Source organism: Elephantulus edwardii, unplaced genomic scaffold (genome assembly GCF_000299155.1).
Source record: "Elephantulus edwardii isolate Elephantulus edwardi_28Jun2011 unplaced genomic scaffold, EleEdw1.0 scaffold00003, whole genome shotgun sequence".
Classification (NCBI taxonomy): domain Eukaryota; kingdom Metazoa; phylum Chordata; class Mammalia; order Macroscelidea; family Macroscelididae; genus Elephantulus; species Elephantulus edwardii.
Genome location: NW_006399753.1, coordinates 39,717,484 through 39,736,399, shown reverse-complemented (window position 1 = coordinate 39,736,399; position 18,916 = coordinate 39,717,484). Strand labels below are relative to the sequence as shown.

Here is an 18,916-nt window from a genome sequence, read left to right as displayed (position 1 = left end):
TTTATCATTCTTCCTCCATTTCACACTTTATCTTGTAAAGGTGTGTGGTTATGTGTGTTTAAGGAACTAAAAACATATGCAGTACTGCCAAGAAAAAAAACTGTGGAAAGAAAATCACTGGTTACAGTGGACAGAAAACAGCCATAACACAGTTTGCAGTATCAAGCAAAAGGTGACGTGGACACAAGGACAAAAGACTATCAAAGAACCAAATACTTAAAGATGAGTAATAATGTCCACAGAGAAATCATTAGTTTTTATGTTTGTAGGAGTTAATGAAAAGGATTTGAGAAATAAATTCAAAACTTTAAAAGCAAAATATGTCAAGAAATACTAGCTAATCCACTGTCAATAACTGTCTTTCTCATCGTCTTCAAGCATGAATCATCTCCAAGTTGACCATACAGTGAGTTTCTGAGGCTATAAAAAGCATGGGAAGAGATAAGCATGGCCTTTGGGTAACTACACCCTCTTACCTTACTAATCATTATTCCTGGGTAAATAAAACTTTCATGTTTCAGCTCAGAAGATACAGTCCTTACAAAAATCAAGGCCCCAGTTTACTGTTGTGGAGTCAGTTCCAATTCATAGCAACCTTAGAGGACAGAGAACTGCTTTCTATGGTTTCCAAGTCTATAAATCCTTACAGAAGCAGAATACCATGTCTTTCTCCCATAGTGTGGCTGATGGATTTGAACCACTGACCTCTCAGGCAGCAGCTAAATGCTTAGGCACTGTGTCATCTGGGCTCCTTATGACCTTCCTAGGGAAAAGAGATTGGGTAATCTTCTTTATCCCCCAAAGATCTTAAGACATCTTGTTTCTTTAGACCTATGTTTTCCATAACTAATAATTAATATTTGCAAACTATTGTACTGCAAGAATGTAAATTATAATGTTTAGATTTTAGGTAGAATAGGAGAGGAGGCAGTTATGATGGTGTAGTCTGGAGGAAGCTGCCTCCTAACACTTCTTACTCAAATCCATCAGCAGCTCTGTCGGAGAAAGAGGAACAATCTCCTCCAGTGCAATTTGTTGCCTCTGAAAACCCTCCAGAAGGGACAGCAATGAGTTGAGTTTGAATGAAAAAGAAATAGTTAAATTATTTAGCCGCAATAACCTAATGGAATTCTATTCAGTCGCTGCGATTATTTTGTAGAAGAATACTGATAACAAGAAACGCATTGAACTAACTGCAGATGGTTGATTTTCACTTAGAGGACAGTCCTCTTTTGAGTAAATGCAACCAAGGTGCTTCTTAGAGACAAATGTGGTGAAATTTCATCTCACATACTTTGGGAATACTGTCAAGATAGCTTGGTCCTTGGAAAAGGACATCGTGCTGGAAAAGGTAGGGGATCAGGGAAAGAGAGGAAGACCCCCAACAGGTGGGATTGACATAGTGTCTATAACGATGGGATTGAGCATATCAGAGATTGTGAGGATTGCACAGAATAGGGAAAGTTTCAGATATGTTGTTCATAAGGTTGCTATGAGTTGTAGTCTACCTGATGGCAACTTACTTCAATAGCTACAACATAGGATAGAGTAGAAACGCTTTATAAGATGTTCAAGGCTATATTTATTATTTTTTTTTAAATGATAGCTTCATCTTTCTCCTGCCAACATGAAATTATTTATTATATAATGTTCAGAAAACTGACTTGTGAAAAGATCCAGTAAAATAAAAAAATTTTTTTAAAAATGAATCCAGGAGTCAGAGGCTTGTACTAGAAGTTTACATGAGATTTTGCATCTCTGACACTGTAAAGAAATGTTGTGACACAATGGTTAAGTGTTCAGGTGCTAACCAAAATATCAGCAGTCTGAATCCTCTAAGCACTGCAAGATAATAAACCTAGAAATATGTTCTCTTAAATATTATAAGCTGGGAAATTCTATGCCCAATACTTGTTGCCATGAGTCAGAATTGATCACAACAACAAGTGATACATTTAAAACATAATATGTGGAAAACTGTTCAAAAGAAATTATGATTCAGTATATCTGGAATGCTGTTGTTATTGTACACTGTTGAGTCAGAATTGCGATTCTCCAGGGCTTTCCAGAAGCTGTAATTTGCCTGGGAGGTGGGTGCCCATCTGTGGAACAGCTGGTTGATATGAACCATTTGCCTTTGGGCTGGCAGCATAACCTGTTATCAGTAGGCTACCACAGTTCCCTGTATCTGGGGTAGAAATGCAAATTTTGAACAGGGTGTTTATGTGGAATCAAACATTGCAACTCTCGCTAATCCTTTACTTTCAAGATATAATTAGCACACGTAAGCATCAGAAGCAGAAGGAAACAATCTAATTTAATTTTTAGGGGAAATGTCTTCACCTAGCCCCTAAGTATCCTCAGTCCTATATTCTACCAGGATTTATTTATTTTTTTTAACCCCAGCTGGTAAGTTGACAAGGATCTCAGGCTTGGGAACTGATGGGCCTTGTAATTGCTTTCCTCACTCATGTAACCACAGCTGCAGTTTTCATTCACGATTTGCAAAGCTAATCCTTTAAATTTGTTCATATTGTGTATATGCTTCAAAAATTTTCAGTGCCAATGAGTTTGTAGATGTAGCACTACGAGACAGGAAAGGTCTCTGATCACTGGCCCGAGCACTAGACTAGCTGACAAAAATACTTGGTTTTCATTCTCAGGTTTGTTATGTCTTGTTATGGTTCCTTGGAAAATCACTTTAAAATTCCTCAATACATTCATTTCCCTGTCAGAAAACTAAAAAACCTTATTACTTATTTCTAAAGTACTTTAAAAGGTGTTATAAACGGAAAAAAATTGAGTTTTGTACTTGAATTCAATACTTTTTATAAAATAAATTTTAAATAGGCATTATTAAAAAAATAGTTCTAAATAAGTCAACGAAACTTTCTAGAACTAAGAAGTAAATAAGCATTTGAGAAAGTATCAGGCTAGTCAGAATCTACCAAAGACTGACATATGAAGTCCACAATATTCTGAAATATTTCTATATGTTAAGTAATTCAGAAACAAAATAGAAAAACTACAGGTAAATACCACCAGAGCTCCGTGTCAACCCAAAGGCACATGATTAGTCTCCACTAGCTTCTCTGTGGCAGATAGAATGGCAATCTTCTGGTGCAATTTACAGAATCTGAAAACTCGCTAGAGGGTCATCTGTGAGTTGATTTGGACTTGACAGTACATAACAACAATAATAACGGGAGAATGTTAATAAATAAGGTTGTTTTCTACACTTGGGACATATTTTATATGTTTTCATTATTTTTATATTATATAACAGTTACTTTTAACCCCATAAACTATTTGGAAAACAAGTATACATTTCATTCCAGTCTTGGATTTGGATTTGAAATACAAACATAACCCTATTCTATTTGCTTCAATTTCCACATCATCAGTAGAGGTTTTCATAATTTTATACAATTCTAGCCCCTTAATATATACAATGTTTTAAGACAACAGACTGCCTGAGCTTTATCACTTTGCTAAAATAATTGCAAATATCACTGTACCTACACTTCCCTAAACTAAATATAACTGAGAAGGAGTCTTGAGAACAAAAATCTATTTTGAGATAAAGTCTCTTTACCTCCTGAGGTTTTTAATTTGAAATAGAATTTTCCCTGGTATTATAATAAATATTTTTTAAAAAGAGACTTATTAGCATTCCTATGTCCATTTTTTCTTCTCATGTACAGGAGAAAATGCAAAAAGCTTTTTGTGAATATAAACTTATACACATAAGACAATTTAATTTTTTAAAAATTGGGTAGTATGTGTAGGTAAATAACAATAAGTTGGAAAATTATTTTTAATCTTTGAGAAACTATTTGACTATAGGAAAGTACATGTTGCAGAAATAGTCTTGTAAATACCAGGTTTAAACTTTATTTTAAAGAAAAATGTACATAATCAAAGTATAGGGGAAAAAATAATGACAAAAGTGTAGAGAATTGGCACCCTAGTACACTGCTAGTGAGAATGTGAAATTGAATATACAACAAAATAGAAAAACCGTAGAGAGAATCAATGAAACCAGGAGATAGTTTCCTAAAAAGGTTAGTAAATCTCTGACTTGACTGGTTTAGGAAAGAAAAATAAAAGAAAGTAAGAGAGGGGAGAGGAAAGAGGAGAGAAGTGCAAGGAATAAGAGAGAGAGCTCTAAAATTAGAAATAAACATTGGAAAATTACAATTGACCTCACAGAAATAAAAAGGATAATAAGAGAAAACTATTAACAATTGTCTGTTGTAATATTACTTTTATGTGTCACATGGGCTAGGCTATAGCTCCTAGCTATTTGGTCAAATACTAGTACTATGTGTACTTGAGTAGTTGCAACATTAGTACCGGTTGTCATAAAGTTGACTCTGACTTCTGTCAATTACATATAAATCAGAGTAGAACTCTGTTCCGTAAGGTTAGCAGAAACTTTTTTGTTTTTAATACAATTAATAAATTTATTTATTTGAGTGAAAGTTTACAAATCATAGTGGTTTTTTATTCATTCATTCAATGGCTAGTTTGTGGTTTTGTTGGTTTTCTAATTAGATTGACAGATCTTTCTCCTGAGATGTCTCTGAATTCTAACACAATCACACTTTGAGCATGTTAAATGCTTATGAGACTTAGAAATGCAATTGTTGTTGTTATGTGCTCTCGAGTCACTTGCGACTTGTAGTGACCTTATGTACAAGAGCCCTAAACCCTGCTCTATCCTGTGTCAACCTCACTGTCTCTGACACATCTATTCCCATTACCCCAATTACTGAATCGATACATTTCATCAAGGGTGTTCCTCTCTTGTGTTGTCCTTCCACCCTCCCAAACATGATGTCTCTCTCCAAGGACTGGTTCCTCTTTGCAACATGCCCAAGATATGTCAGATGAAGCTTCAGAATCCTTGCCTCCAAGGAGCCATCTGTTTTCACCCTCTCCAGGACAAACTTGTTTGTTCTCCTAGCAGTCCATAGTACATTCAATACTCTTCCTTCCAGCACCCCAGCTCAAAGGCATCAATTATCTTTCTATCATCCCTAGTCATTGTCCAGCTCTGCGAAGACTATGGCTTGGACCAGGCACATTCTGGAGAGGTCCCTGCCAGCTGACATTCCCAGTGCAATTTCTCTCTTGATTTCCTGGCTGCCAATATCCAAAGATGTTTGTTGATTGTGGAGCCAAGCAAACAAAAACTGTTAACAATCTCAATTTCTTCCCCAGCCATAATAATGCTGCCAACTGGCCCAGTGGTGAGAATCTTGGTTTTTTTGATGTTGAGCTGCAATCCATATATAAGACTACAGTCCTTGATCTTCTGCAGCAAGTGCTTCTAGTCAGTTAAATATATTAGTCTTGGGTAAGGGTTATAATGTCTTGTAGTGTAGGGTTGTAATATCTTGTTTTGTAGCATAACATAATGCAATCATCCTCAATAATATAACAAGAAGTATTGTAACTCAATGTAATTTATGATTTGAGAAGGAAATTTCTCTAGTGTGTGCCTCTCTATCTGCCTCTCTCTCTTTATAGATAGATAGATATAAATATATCTGTAACTATATAGATTTATCTGTATAGATACAGATAGATATAGATCTATCTGTATCGATTTTTATAACGATCTTTTGCTTTCTTCATGGAAGATATTCTTGATATCATCCCACAACTCATCTGATCTTTGATCATTGGTGTTCAGAACCTCAAACTATTCCTAAGACGAACTTCAAATTCTGATGAGATTGACTCAAGATCATATCTTGTTTGTTGTGGACTTGTTTTAATTTTCTTCAGTAAATACAAGCTGGGTTTAGAAGAGGTCGTGACACTAGAGATGTTATCACCAATGTCAGTTAGATCTTGGCCAAAAGCAAAGAGTACCAGAGGGATATCTATCTGTGTTTCATTGACTATGCAAAGGCAGTTGACAGTGTGGATTACGACAAATTGTGGTTAACCTTGAAGAGAATGAGAATCCCAGAACACTTGATAGTGCATATGTGAAACCTATACTTTGACCAGGAGGCAGTCCTCAGAGCAGAGCAGAGGAACACTCAGGTTCAAAATCAGGAAAGGAGTGCATCAGGGATACATCCTGTCTTCATATCTTTTCAATGTATATGCAGAATAGATCATTAGGGATGTAGGGCTTTATGAGGAGTAATGTGGCATCAGGATTGGAGGTAGACTCATCAACAACCTAAACTATGCAGATAACACAGCCTTGCTTGCTGAAATGGAGGAGAACCTGAAACACTTTCTGCAGAAGGTCAAGGACTGTAGTTTTTTATATGCATTGAAGCTGAACATTAAGAAGACAAAGATTCTCATCAATTGAACATTTGTCAGCACCATGATGGATAGAGAAGAGATTGAGTTCGTTAACAATTAGAGCTTGCTCAGCTCTACAATCAACACTCTTTGCACCAATAGTCAGGAAATCAAAAGATGAATTGTATGATGTAAATCTGCCATCAGGGGCGTTTCTAGAGTACTGAGAAGCAACAATGACTATCTAAAGACTAAGGTGTACCTGATCCAGGCCATAGTCTTTGCTATTACTTTCTATGTATCAGAGAGCTAGATAACAACTAAGGATGACAGAATAAGAATTGATGCCTTTGAGTTGTGGTGCTTGAGAGGAGTCTTGAACATACCAGACCACCAAGAAACAAATAGGTCTGCCTAGGAAAGGGTGAAATCAAGTTTCTCCTTGAAGGCTAGGATTTTGAAGCTCCATCTTACATATATTGGGCATGTGGCCAGGAAAGAACAATCCTTGTAAAAGGACATTATGCGTATAAGGGTGGAGGAAGAACGCAGAAGAAGAAGACCCCAGATGAGATAAATTTTACAGTAAATTAGGGCAATGGAGGCAGGTGTGTTGGAGTCAATGAAACTGGCTCAAGACAAGGCAGGCTTCAGAGCTGTTGTACATAGGGTTGCTATGAGTTGCAGGTGACTCAACGGCACATAACAACAACAACAACAACATGAGCAATTGTTGGTCTGACCTACAATCCGCACCTGACCTACTTTTGGCTGCTGATATTGACCTTCTCCAACAATTTCTTTCACATTGTTTAGCTTTAGATGTAATTGCAAAGACAATGGACTGAATCAGATGAACCTTAGTCTCCAGAATGACATTGCTGTTCTTCAGTACTTTGGAGAGGTCCGTGACAGTAGACTTTCCCAGTGTGATTCATCTTTGGATTTCTTGGTACTGGTATGAAGAATATTGATTGTGGAGACAAGTAAGGTGACGCTGTTAACACTGCTAATCTCTTCATAATCTATCATGGTGCTGCCAATATGTCCAGTGGAGAGAATCTTTGTTTTCTTGATGTTCAGCTTCAATCCATATTTAAGGCTGCAGTCCATATAGAAACAATATGATTTTCTATAAATTGACCAAAGGATAAAGAAACATGATTTAGTTATGCAATGAAGGACTGTTGCTGTATACCGCTGAGTTGGATCTAAGTCATAGCTCACACTACAGTGGGGTTTCCAGTGGCAGTTAACCATGTAACTGCACAGGAGGAGATCTTTCTCCCATGAGCACCTGGGGAATTCAAACCACATGCCTGGCAGCACAACTCTTTACCACTAAGCTACCAGAGCTCCCTTGAAAGATTATTCAGCCATAACTATGAATGATGTAGGGTGAATGCTGCAGCATAAATGATCTTAAAGACCTTCTGCTGATCAGATATGTCATTGCCAAATACTTTTTCCCTAGGCTGTAGGTTTCCTTTTTATCCTGTGTTAGAAGTTTGGGATTTAATTTTTAGAAGGTCATATTAATCTTTTTTATCCTCTCTTAGTTGTGGATTTTTATTATGCTTAGCAGTCTATTCATGTTGTAGTTTAGGGTTTCAGGAGTTCTCTTAATTTTTCCTCTGATGGACTTTATAGTGTTTGGCTTTACTTCTAAGTCCCTGATCCATCTTTCTTGTTGCTTTTTGTGTATGGTGTGAGTTAAAGTTTTCTGCAAATGGTTTTCCAGTTTTTTTCAACACCATTTAAAGGGGCTGTCTTTCCTCACTTAGCTGATTTCATCTCCTTGTCAAAAATCAGTTGACTATAGGTAGGTAAATGTGTTGATTTCTGGGTTCTTGATTCTAATCCAACTATTTATGTGTCGATTGGTATACCAATACTAAGGTGTCTTGATTAGTATAGTGCATAGTCAGAGTTTATATCAGGAAGTGTAATCCCATCTTATTTTTCTTTTTTCAATGATGTTTTGTTTATTTGAGGTCTCTTTCCATTCCAGACAAAATTATAAAATTGCCTTTTCCATCTCTTTGAAGACTGGAATGGGTATCTGTAGCGGGATTACATTGAACTTGTAGATTACTTTTGGCAGATTTGTCATTTTAATGATATTGAATCTTCCTATCCATGAGCATGGCATATTTTTCCATTTCTGTAGGTCTCTTTTTGTTCCTTCCAGTATCTAAAATTTATAGAATATTCTATCTTCTCAACAAGAAAAATGCAAACAATGCACTCACAAAATTGGCACAAGATATGAATGTTGTTTGTTGTTGTTATGTGCCATCGAATCGTTTGCGACTCATAGCGACCCTATGTACAACAGCCCTAAACCATGCTCTATCTGTGCCAATCGCACTGCCTCTGACACACCCATCCTGATTACCCCAGTCACTGAATCAATCCACCTCATAGAGGGCCTTCTCCTCCTGCGCTGTCCTTCCACTCTGCCCAGCATGATGTCCCTCTCTAAAGACCTGTCTCTCCTTACAACATGTCCAAAGTATGTCAGGCGAAGCCCCAGAATCCTTGCCTCCAAGGAGCAGCCTGGTTTAACCCTCTCTAGGATGAATCTGTTTGTTTTCTTGGCAGTCCATGGTACATTCAATACTCTTCTCCAGCACCACAGCTCAAAGGCATCAATTCTTCTTCTATCCTCCCTAGTCATTGTCCAACTCTGATGCATAACAAGTGATTGCAAAAACCATTGCCTGTATCAGGCGCACCTTAGTCTCCAGAGAGACACCGTTGCTCTTGAGTACTTTAGAGAGGTCCCTAACCGCAGACTTTCCCATCGCAATACGTTTTTTTATTTCCTGGCTACTGGTGCCAAGAGTGTTGACAGTGGAGCTGAGCAAATTGAAGCTGTGAACAATCTCAATCTCTTTACCATCCATCCTGATGCTACCGATTGGTCCAGTGGTGAGAATTTTTTTTAAAGTGTCTATTCATATCTTGTATGCAACAAGATATGAATAGACACTTTAAAAAAAAGAAATTCAGATATCTTATAAATGCATGCAAAAAAATGTACAAAATCCCTAGCTATCAGGGAGATGTAAACCAAAATAGAGAGATATCAACCCAGACACAATAGTGAACTTCAATAGGGCAGCAAACAACAAAAACTTGGAGGGATGTGGAGAGATTGGAATTCCCACTGCTGGTGGGAGTATAACATAATAGTCACTATGGAAAGAGTTTGGTGCTTTTTCAAAAGTTAAAAATATCATTTGGTCCAGTTATCCCCTACAGTGAATATATTCTTAAGGAATCAGAGCTGTGATGCAAGCAGGTGTATGTCCGTGCATGTTCATTGAAGCATTATTCACAAAAGCAAATAGATAGAAGTAGCCCAACTTCCTGTTAACAAATGAAAGAATATGACAAACTATGGAATATTTCCACAATGGAATATTATCCAGCATTGAAAAACAATGGAAGTGTAAAACACTACACAACGTGGATGAATCTGGAAGACATTATGCTAAATTAAATACCTCAGTCACAAAAAAAGACAAATATTTTACAAGACCACTGTTATAAAATATGGTTGATATAAACGTGAAGAAGGAAAAGAAAAGTGTGGATAGATAATGGACACTGCACTGCAACAGTTGAAGGGGAGGATTGTCTGAAAGGAATATGTGATTAGGCCTTATATGTATGCCAACGATCTGGAACAAGAAGTGCATTACAAAGTGAGCTATGGGCAAGGAAAAGAAGGGAGAGGCAGAAAACTGTACATCAGTGAATGAATGAAAATACAACTTTCTATAACATTTTATTAAAATGACAATGAAATAAAAAGATAAAAATTGACAAAAAAAAAACACAAATAAGCAAACAAACAATAAAACCCCTTGAGTAGAAAGATTAAGTGTCCAAAAATACATAAAACTTTGGAGACAAAAGGTAGGTTAATTATTGTCAATTATTGGAGAAAGAGAAGTAAGTACTAAAAAGTACAGGGTTTCTTGGGAGGATGATTAACATTTTCAGGAGTCAGTGGTGAATGTTGCACAAATAAACATGTAAATAAATATTTCTAAATTATGTATCTTAAATGGTGATATTTATGATTTGTTAATTATATCCCAACTGAAAAATGACTTTTAAAAAAATCACAAAAGTGAAATTGTTAATTTAACGTTAAGGTAAAAGAGGCTTTTCGCTTCTTTTCTTGTAGTAACTTCAATTACTTGTTTCACTGCAAACATTATTTCATATTAACCTTTTTTTTCATCTAAGGTGAAATTGTATTTCTTATTTTGACTCATCAGCATGAATGGAATTAGTTTTCCTCTAGACAAATTCTTCTTTCTCCTCCAATTTGTACTCATCTGATACCAAGAACACACCTAAGGCTACAAGCCTTTTGAAACAACAAAGGCTTATTCATAGCTACAACACTCAATTAAAGACCAAAAATCTCCTCTTAGCAATGTTATTTGTTTCCTTTAAAAGCACCAGTGGACAATTAGATAGTCTGATTCAGAAAGCACTGAGCACATATCTCAATTTTTTTTTAAAAAAAAATAATAATAATTGAATGGTTTGTAACAGATTACACAAGAAATGGAGAGTAGAGAGTGAGTAAGTGAGATAAAGAGACAAATACAGAAAGAAAGAGAAATTATGTTTCTCAATGTATGTTATCCACAGAAAGCAGATTTATTATTAATTCTGAAAAGGCTAATCTCTTATTCACAGGACTCAGTTCACGTGTAAATCAGATTCATGAGAACAGAGTTTATTTAACTCATAGGATTAGAAGGTCATAATCAGGCCTAAATGACCTCACTTACCCCTTCCAGAGCAAGGCAAATCTGAGGTTCCCTGGCACTTCTTGACACTGTCCTCAGTTGACAGTGGGCAGGAACGTGGGTGTTCACACTTTTTCCCATACCAACCAACTTTGCAGTCACATCTTCCACAGTTACACTGTCCATGACCTTTATAATGAGAGTATCAGGAAAAGATATATAAAATTATAATGAAGTCAGAATTAGTTTCTATCCTAATAATAAATGTCACAAATGAGTCAGGATCTTAATTAACACAATATGAAACATTAAGGAAAAGTATATTCCCTCCCCTCAAGTTCCCAAATACGGGCAGTCTCAAGGAAATAAATGACATCTTTTCCTAAATATATCTTTGGGAATTTTAGGTAAGTCAGAACAGGTACTTTTACGGAAGAAAAGGATGGAAGAATTTTCAAATATTTGAAATTTGCACAAGCAACAATTGAAGGCGATTGTGAAGAATTCATTTAGAAACAAGGTTGGTCCAATAGCTTTAATTTGCACAACAGTAAAGAACAAAAACAACAAAACAGTAAAGAACAAGTAGGGGTCATCCTATCCAAGTTGGACTTTCATAACTACAGGGAGGCCTGCAATTTATTCATATTGATTATAGGTAAAGGCAATAAACAAGTCTAGATAAGATGACAATGTTAGTAGAATTACAAACTTGAATCTATTAAATCCAGATGTTAACAATTGTTTTTAGCCTGGTTTGGACTAAAAGGAATATCTGGTTTTTACTTGATGGATTTGGCTATTAATGTATGTGTAACAGAGCCTCAACGGATGCAAACAGACATCTATTTTAAATATATCTCTAGAAAAGGCTTTAAACACAACTATTTTATTTCTAAATTGCATTCCATTCTTCAGTTTTATAGGAGCTGGTAGATATGCAATCCTTGGAGAAGAGGTTTGATTTCAAGGACAGTTAGAGCTGCTCTCAAGTTCGGAAAAGAGGACGTGTAGTCCTTTGTGAGAAACTTGTTGACAATTTTAGGACTAAAGAAAGACTAAGAAAGGAGGAGGAAACCCAAACCTCTCAAACACAATTGATTGGAATAAATAGGAACAAAAGCTTTACTCATCAAAGTTTAAAATTACTTTGGAAATAGAAAATAACCAGAATGTAAGGATCCAGGAAATCTCTGACTACTCAGGCAAACATCACTTGATGGGATGCAACTGACTTCACAATGACATATGCCTAACATGGATATTTTTAAGGAACACTGAATGATGCAGAAGCCTGGGGAACCGAATAAAAGCAAATCCTGAGGGAAATCAAAGAAGAAGGGGAGATTATTGTCATTGTTGTTGTTATGTGCCATCAAGTTGCCTGCGACTTATAGTGACCCTATATACAACAGCTCAGAATCTCACTCTGTCTTGAGCCAACCTTATTTTCTCTGACACGCCAATCTCCATTAACCCAGTCACTGAGTCAATCCATATCTTTGAGGGTCTTCCTCTTTTGTGCTGTTCCTCTACCCTACCAAGTACGATGACGCTCTCCAAGGATTGGTCCCTCCTTGCAACATGCCCTGATTTCACCCTCTCCAGTACGAACCTGTTTGTTCTCCTAGAAGTCCATGGTATGTATATTCAATATTCTTCTCTAGCACCACAGCTAAATTGATCTAGCATCAGTTCTCTTTCTATCATTCATATTCATTGTCCAGCTTTCTGATGCATAGCATATAACTGCCAAGACCATGGCCTGTATCAAGTGCACGTTAGTCTCCAGACTAATACTGTTGCTCTTCAGTTCTCTGGAGATGTCCCTGACAGCAGACTTTTCGAATGCAATTCACCTTATGATTTCCTGGCTGCTGGTACCAAGATTGGAATGAATGTTTAAGATCAGTCATTATCTTTCAACTAAAGTTCATTCATATGTTGAAATATCTAAAAGAGTTCACAGCCAAATGAATAACTTTATGCAGGTGATCCAAAGTTACTAAAATTTTCAGAGGTAGAGTTTAAAAAAATACCATACCAAATAGAGTTGTGATAATTGTGATCGTTTTTTCAGGGGAAAAATGCAGATGCTCTAGGAAAAAAACTCTGTCAATCTTTTTCTCCTGTTAATTTTTCTAATCACCTGCTTCCTCGAATTGGTTTGTAATTCTCTAAATTTCCCCCCAAAGTCACCATTTTGTACTAAATCAATTTTTATTTTCTTTGTTATTTCTCCCATCTCTATAAACAGCGGAGGAAAAACACAAGCTACAAGGTCTTATAAAACTCCTATGCATTCAAAGTAGCATCATGAATGTTCTAAAAATTGTGTCTCAAATTCTTGCATCCATGTTGAGTGAGCCTGGAAGACTTTATGCAGAGTGAAATATCTCAGTCACAAAAGACAAATACTACGGAGCTCTGGTGGCCTAGTGGCAAGACGCTGCACTGCAATCCGAGAGATATGCGGTTCAAATCCACCAGATGCTCTACTGGAGAAGGAGGGGGCAATCTCCTCCTGTACCAGTGAGATCTGATTTGATGGTACACGTAAAATAATAAAATTTTCAGTTCAAACCCACCAGATGCTCTGCCGGGGAAGGAGGGACAATCTCCTCCTGTACCAGTCAGATCTGATTTGACAGTACATGCACACAAAAATAATAAAATTTTTAAAAAATTAAACAAAAAGACAAATACTGCATAACTGTAAAATAGGACAGACACTGGGGTTTGGGGAGAGAATAGAAAAGACTGGATAGATAATGAACACTGCTTTGGAACAGATGAGGGGAAGAACCACCTGAAATGAATGTATGCCTAGACATTAAGACAACAATCTGAAACCAGAGATGTTTTGCAGAGTGGACTGGGACAGGCCCTAAAGGAAGGACAAGGGGGGGAAATGTGCAACAATAAATGAATGGAAATCCAATTTCTGTAAACTTTAGTCAAAATTACAACAAATAAATTACAAAAGTAAATTCCTGCATCACTTTCAAGCATTGTCTATCCCAACCAGAGTTGGGGAAAATATATACAATCTTCATTTTGGGCATTATGGGATGATCCCTAGATTCCTGGGTTTTCTGCATCAACCTTGTACCCCAGCCCTTCTTTACCTAGTCAAAGCATTCTTCTAAATATGCATGGGCCTCCACCCACTAACGCATTAATATGATCTATGAGATAGGACATTTACTGCAAGCCAGTGTAGGATAAAAGGCTTTGAAGAGGAGAATCAAAACCAGAGAGCATTTCATAACGATAAGGACAGACACTTCTTCTCAAATTATTTGTCTTTTATACTTTGCAAGTGAGAGCCAGTATCAAATGAACAAACAAAAAACATCCAAAGCTGAGGGATGAAGGATTATTAAAATATGAGTGATATGATTAAATCATCCATAATGAGTGAAATTCATAGAAATCAGTGAATATATAGTAACAAATTTTAATGATACATTAGTGGCAATTAGGATGTTGTTTCGAAAGTTTTCTTAGTATGTCCAAATAAAATGCATTAATAATTATCATAGAAGCAAAGTAAAAGAAATAGAATAAGTTTTCTACAGTTCTGAAAAGAAGAATACTGATGTTGTTGATTTTAAAAATTAACTAGAAAGTGACAGAAGCCAAAATAGAAACATAATTTTTGTTTGCTAAATACTAAAATTATACCCTACACAAGGGCTCAGACTTTTGTGCAGTCAAAATATACTTTGGAATGTTATAGATCCTACTACAAGTACAAATAAATATTATGTAAAAATTTGTATGAAATTTAACCAGTGGAGTCAGGAAATGACTTAGAAATTCAAGTTCTTTTTTTTTCAGTTTGCAATAGTGATATAACCCTTTTTATTAAAAGACAAAATCCCTTATATGAATTTTAGGAGAAATAGAATGTAGTCCAACTGTGTGCCATTTCCACGTTATTTTAAAAGAATTTAATACAAATAAAAACCTTTATGCAAATATAAATAATAAAAATCTAAAGATAAGTATAACTCATATTACAGATTGCAATGAAACATTATGCCATTTCATGTTGTCAAGAGTATAATTTACAAGAAATGATTGAAATACATGATGAAGTTTGAGGTGAGGAGCCTTTTAGGGAAGAGAGAAAATCACAAAATAAAATTGCAATTTTTCTTCTAGAGTTACTAGTTTCTCTATACCAATATAAAATGTATGTCAAAGAATGGAGGAAGAAATTATAGAAATCAGAAAGATTAAAATGTTTGGGATTGACAGCTTAGAAACAGTAAGACCTGTTTAGAACGAAATTCTTTAGACTGTCAAAACATATTATAAACAGTAAAAATAACATAAAACAAAAAAAATTAGTAAACTTACGTCTTTAATCTAAATATTGCACTATTTTCACTTTCTGGGCCTCATCTTAATTTATCTTTAAAATCAGACTACTAGGTGATATGACTGCTATCATATTGTCCCAAAAAATAATGCTTCAATTTTAGTTTTTGAAATCTATGTATATTTTTATATTCATACAGGTTTCCTTCCTTTAAACTTAGTAAGCAGATCAGCAAGATAGAGATAAAAGGTGCAGAATATTATAGTTCATACTCAATATAAAAACCCAGAAAAATTTAAAAAGACCTGTGAGACTACAGTTAAAAAAAAATTAGCACTCATGGCAATGGAAGAATAATGTGCTTCAATTCTTGGTGTTCAGTGTTGGTATTATCCACCCATCTGATAATATGATCGTAGTCCAATCTGTACCATACAGACAGGAAAGTTTGCAAAGTAAACAGATACCAAGTAGTATCAATACCATGTTGAGAAAGTAAGAGTCCTAAAGACTCTTGGGTCATTACAGAAGCTGCTAATGCCTAAATTTTTTATTTTGTTGTATTTTTTATCAGTCTTTTTGTTAAATAATCCTAACTCTAGAAACATCATTAATAATGAAAAATGCGGTTTTATTCAATCTTGAAAAATAGTACTCTAATGGAGGGATTACTTCTTTATTTATAATTACTTAAACAATACTCTTGAATTTGCATCTAATGTTTACAAGTATTTGGTCAAAATTTAATGTGAAAATCAGCACAAATGTTATCAATAGCCAAGAGCTTTAGGAGATAAATTCAATCTAGAGAATAGTTGCTATTTTAATAAATACATCCTCTTGACATACCGATTTCCTTTAAAATAATGCAAGTCCAATGTATTTAATCATCTCTTTCAGTTTCTTATGCTGTGGCAATCAATCTACAACAATAAAATTCCCTCAAATGATTTAATTTCCATAACTAAAACAAAACTAGGCAGACTAATCTTAAATTGTACAGTTTGGTAGATAAAATAAGCTAAAATACAGAATTTTAGGGCACACTGGGTAATATTTTTCCAACCATGCGATTTGAAGAAATATACCAAAGTAATAAACAACCATCAAGAATAAAGGAATTAACTTCAAAATCAAGAAGGACATTCTGTGAAATTTACAGAACTACACAGTTAAAAAATCAGGGAAATTATGTGTCGAGTTGTATTTTTTTTACCATATTTACTAGTTTTTATTTTTTTACCATATTTACTAGTTTTTAAATTGAGCAAATATTGCCAGAAGTGGAACTAAAAGAAGAAGAATATGGCAGCAGGATGGAAGGCTCATCAACTGCTTGTGATATTCATAAGACTCAATTTTCCTTGTTGTGTACCAGAGTCAGAACCAACCCATAGCTGATCCCCCAACAGGTTTTCAGAAGCAGTTAATCACATGGGAGAAGATTACCCATCCTCCTCCTGTGGAGCAACTGGTGGTCTTGAGCCATGTGCTTTTGGGATTGCAGTCTAGCCTCTTTCCACTAGGCCACCAGAGCTCCCTCAATGTTTGCCTACAGAAAGCCAAGAAAACTGGAAGCCAAGAGACTTTACTACTGAGCTAAAACATTACACCCCTCAGAATGGATTGCATCTCAACCTAAAGAAAACAAAATTCTCCCAATTTAATCAATAGTCCATATTATGATAAAAGGGCAGAAATAGAAGTTAGCAAGAATTTCATTTTACTTGAATCTGCAATCAATGCCCAGGGAAGCAACAGTTAGTAAATCAAACAAACTTTTTGTTGCATTGTGCAAATCTTCAAAAGAACTCTTAAAAGTGTTGAAAGCAAAAACATCTGGCCTAAACCATGGTGCTTTTTAATCACCTAATATCCATATCAAAATTAGATAATGAATAAAAACTTAAGAGGAGTTGATCATACCTTTGAATTACGGTGTTATTTAAAGATTCTAAAGAAATCAAAGCTAGATTGCCAAAAGAACCAAATGTGTCTTGGAAGAAATAATAGCCAGAATATACCACCAAAGAGCAAATAATGAGACTTCATCTTACATACTTTGGTTTTGTTATCAAGGAGAACTAGTTCCCGGAGAACGATGTCATTCTTGGTAAAGTAGTAGTTTGTTCCCAAAGAGGAAGATTCTTAATAAGATATACATTGTGGCTCCAAGAATGGGCTTAAATATAGCAATAAATGTGGGGAGGGTGAAGGACCAGAGGAAATAGAATGTTGTATGTAGGGTTGTTAGACCTATTTAATAGTACAAGAGCTCACAAAACTGAAGAGACAAACTGAAAGCAAATAAATACACTGTGAGATAGCTGTTGAAGGGTCTGTCATTTTAGATACACTTGAATTTTATCAATATTATCATCTTTGAGGAGTTGTACAAGTTTATGTATAATTTCATAGGTGTGTATGTCTTGCTTGTATAAGAATGAGTAAACACACACACACACACATAGACACATACACACTCATACAGCATGAGGATGATGAAAAAGAAGTAGGAACAAAAGAAAAATTACCAGTGAAACCACAATGTAATGTTGTTGTTGATTGCCTTAAATTTGAGCATGACTCATAGTGACCCTATGAACAAGAGGCTCGAAGCCCCTCTATAGCTATTGATATTTATCAAAGCTCATAGTTTCCAGAGGTATGTTATTTAGGAAGTAGATGCCATTCCTGCTTCTAAACCTGTCATAGTATGTTATTGTTGCTATGTACCACTGAGTCGCCTGCAATGCATAGCAAGCAACCCCATCTATGTACAGCAGCTCTGAACCCTGCCATGTCCTGAGCCAGTCTCTCTAATTCTGACACACCAATCCCCATCGCCCCAGTTACTGTATCACTTGACCTCATCCTGGGTCTCCCTCTCCTGCACTGTCCGTCCACCCTTCCGAGCATGATATCCTTCTCCAAGGACTGATCTCTGCTGGCCACGCACTCAAGTACGAGAGGCAGAGCTTCAAAATCGCAGCCTCCAACGTAATAGGCACAAAATATTCAAATACACTTCAATAATAGACAGATAGAGTGAAAACAAATGAATTTTAAAAATCAATTAAAAAAGTAAATTTAAATTTAAACATCCAAAGATTTTCCTTGAATTTGAATAAGACCAATTCACCCGGAATGACAAGGATGTTGTTGTTGTTCTTGTTATGTGCCATCAAGTCGCTTGCGACTCATAGTGACCCTATGTACAACAGCCCTAAACTCCGCTCTGTCCGCCAATCGCACTGTCTCTGATGCTCCCATCCCAATTATCCCAGTCACTGAATCAATCCACCTCATAGAGGGCATTCCTCTCCTGCGCTGTCCCTCCACCCTCCTAAGCATGATGTCCCTCTCCAAGGACCGGTCTCTCCTTACAACATGTCCAAAGTATGTTAGCCAGAGCCTCAGAATCATTGCCTCCAAGGAGCCACCCAGTTTAACCCTTTCCAGGACAAATCTGTTTGTTTCCTAGGATTCCATGGTATTCTCAATACTCTTCTCCAGCACCACAGCTCAAAGGCAT

At 36.0% G+C, this 18,916-nt stretch overlaps 1 protein-coding gene across 3 annotated transcripts in view; it reads right to left on the bottom strand.

The window, feature by feature from the left end:
- Positions 1–18,916, bottom strand: part of ITGBL1 (integrin, beta-like 1 (with EGF-like repeat domains)) — a 393,008-nt gene that overhangs the window by 145,914 nt on the left and 228,178 nt on the right. For all 3 annotated transcript variants that reach the window (XM_006879391.1, XM_006879392.1, XM_006879393.1), the window contains one exon: positions 11,094–11,240. In XM_006879391.1, coding sequence (XP_006879453.1) covers positions 11,094–11,240 — 147 coding nt within the window. The remainder of the gene's footprint in view (positions 1–11,093; positions 11,241–18,916) is intronic.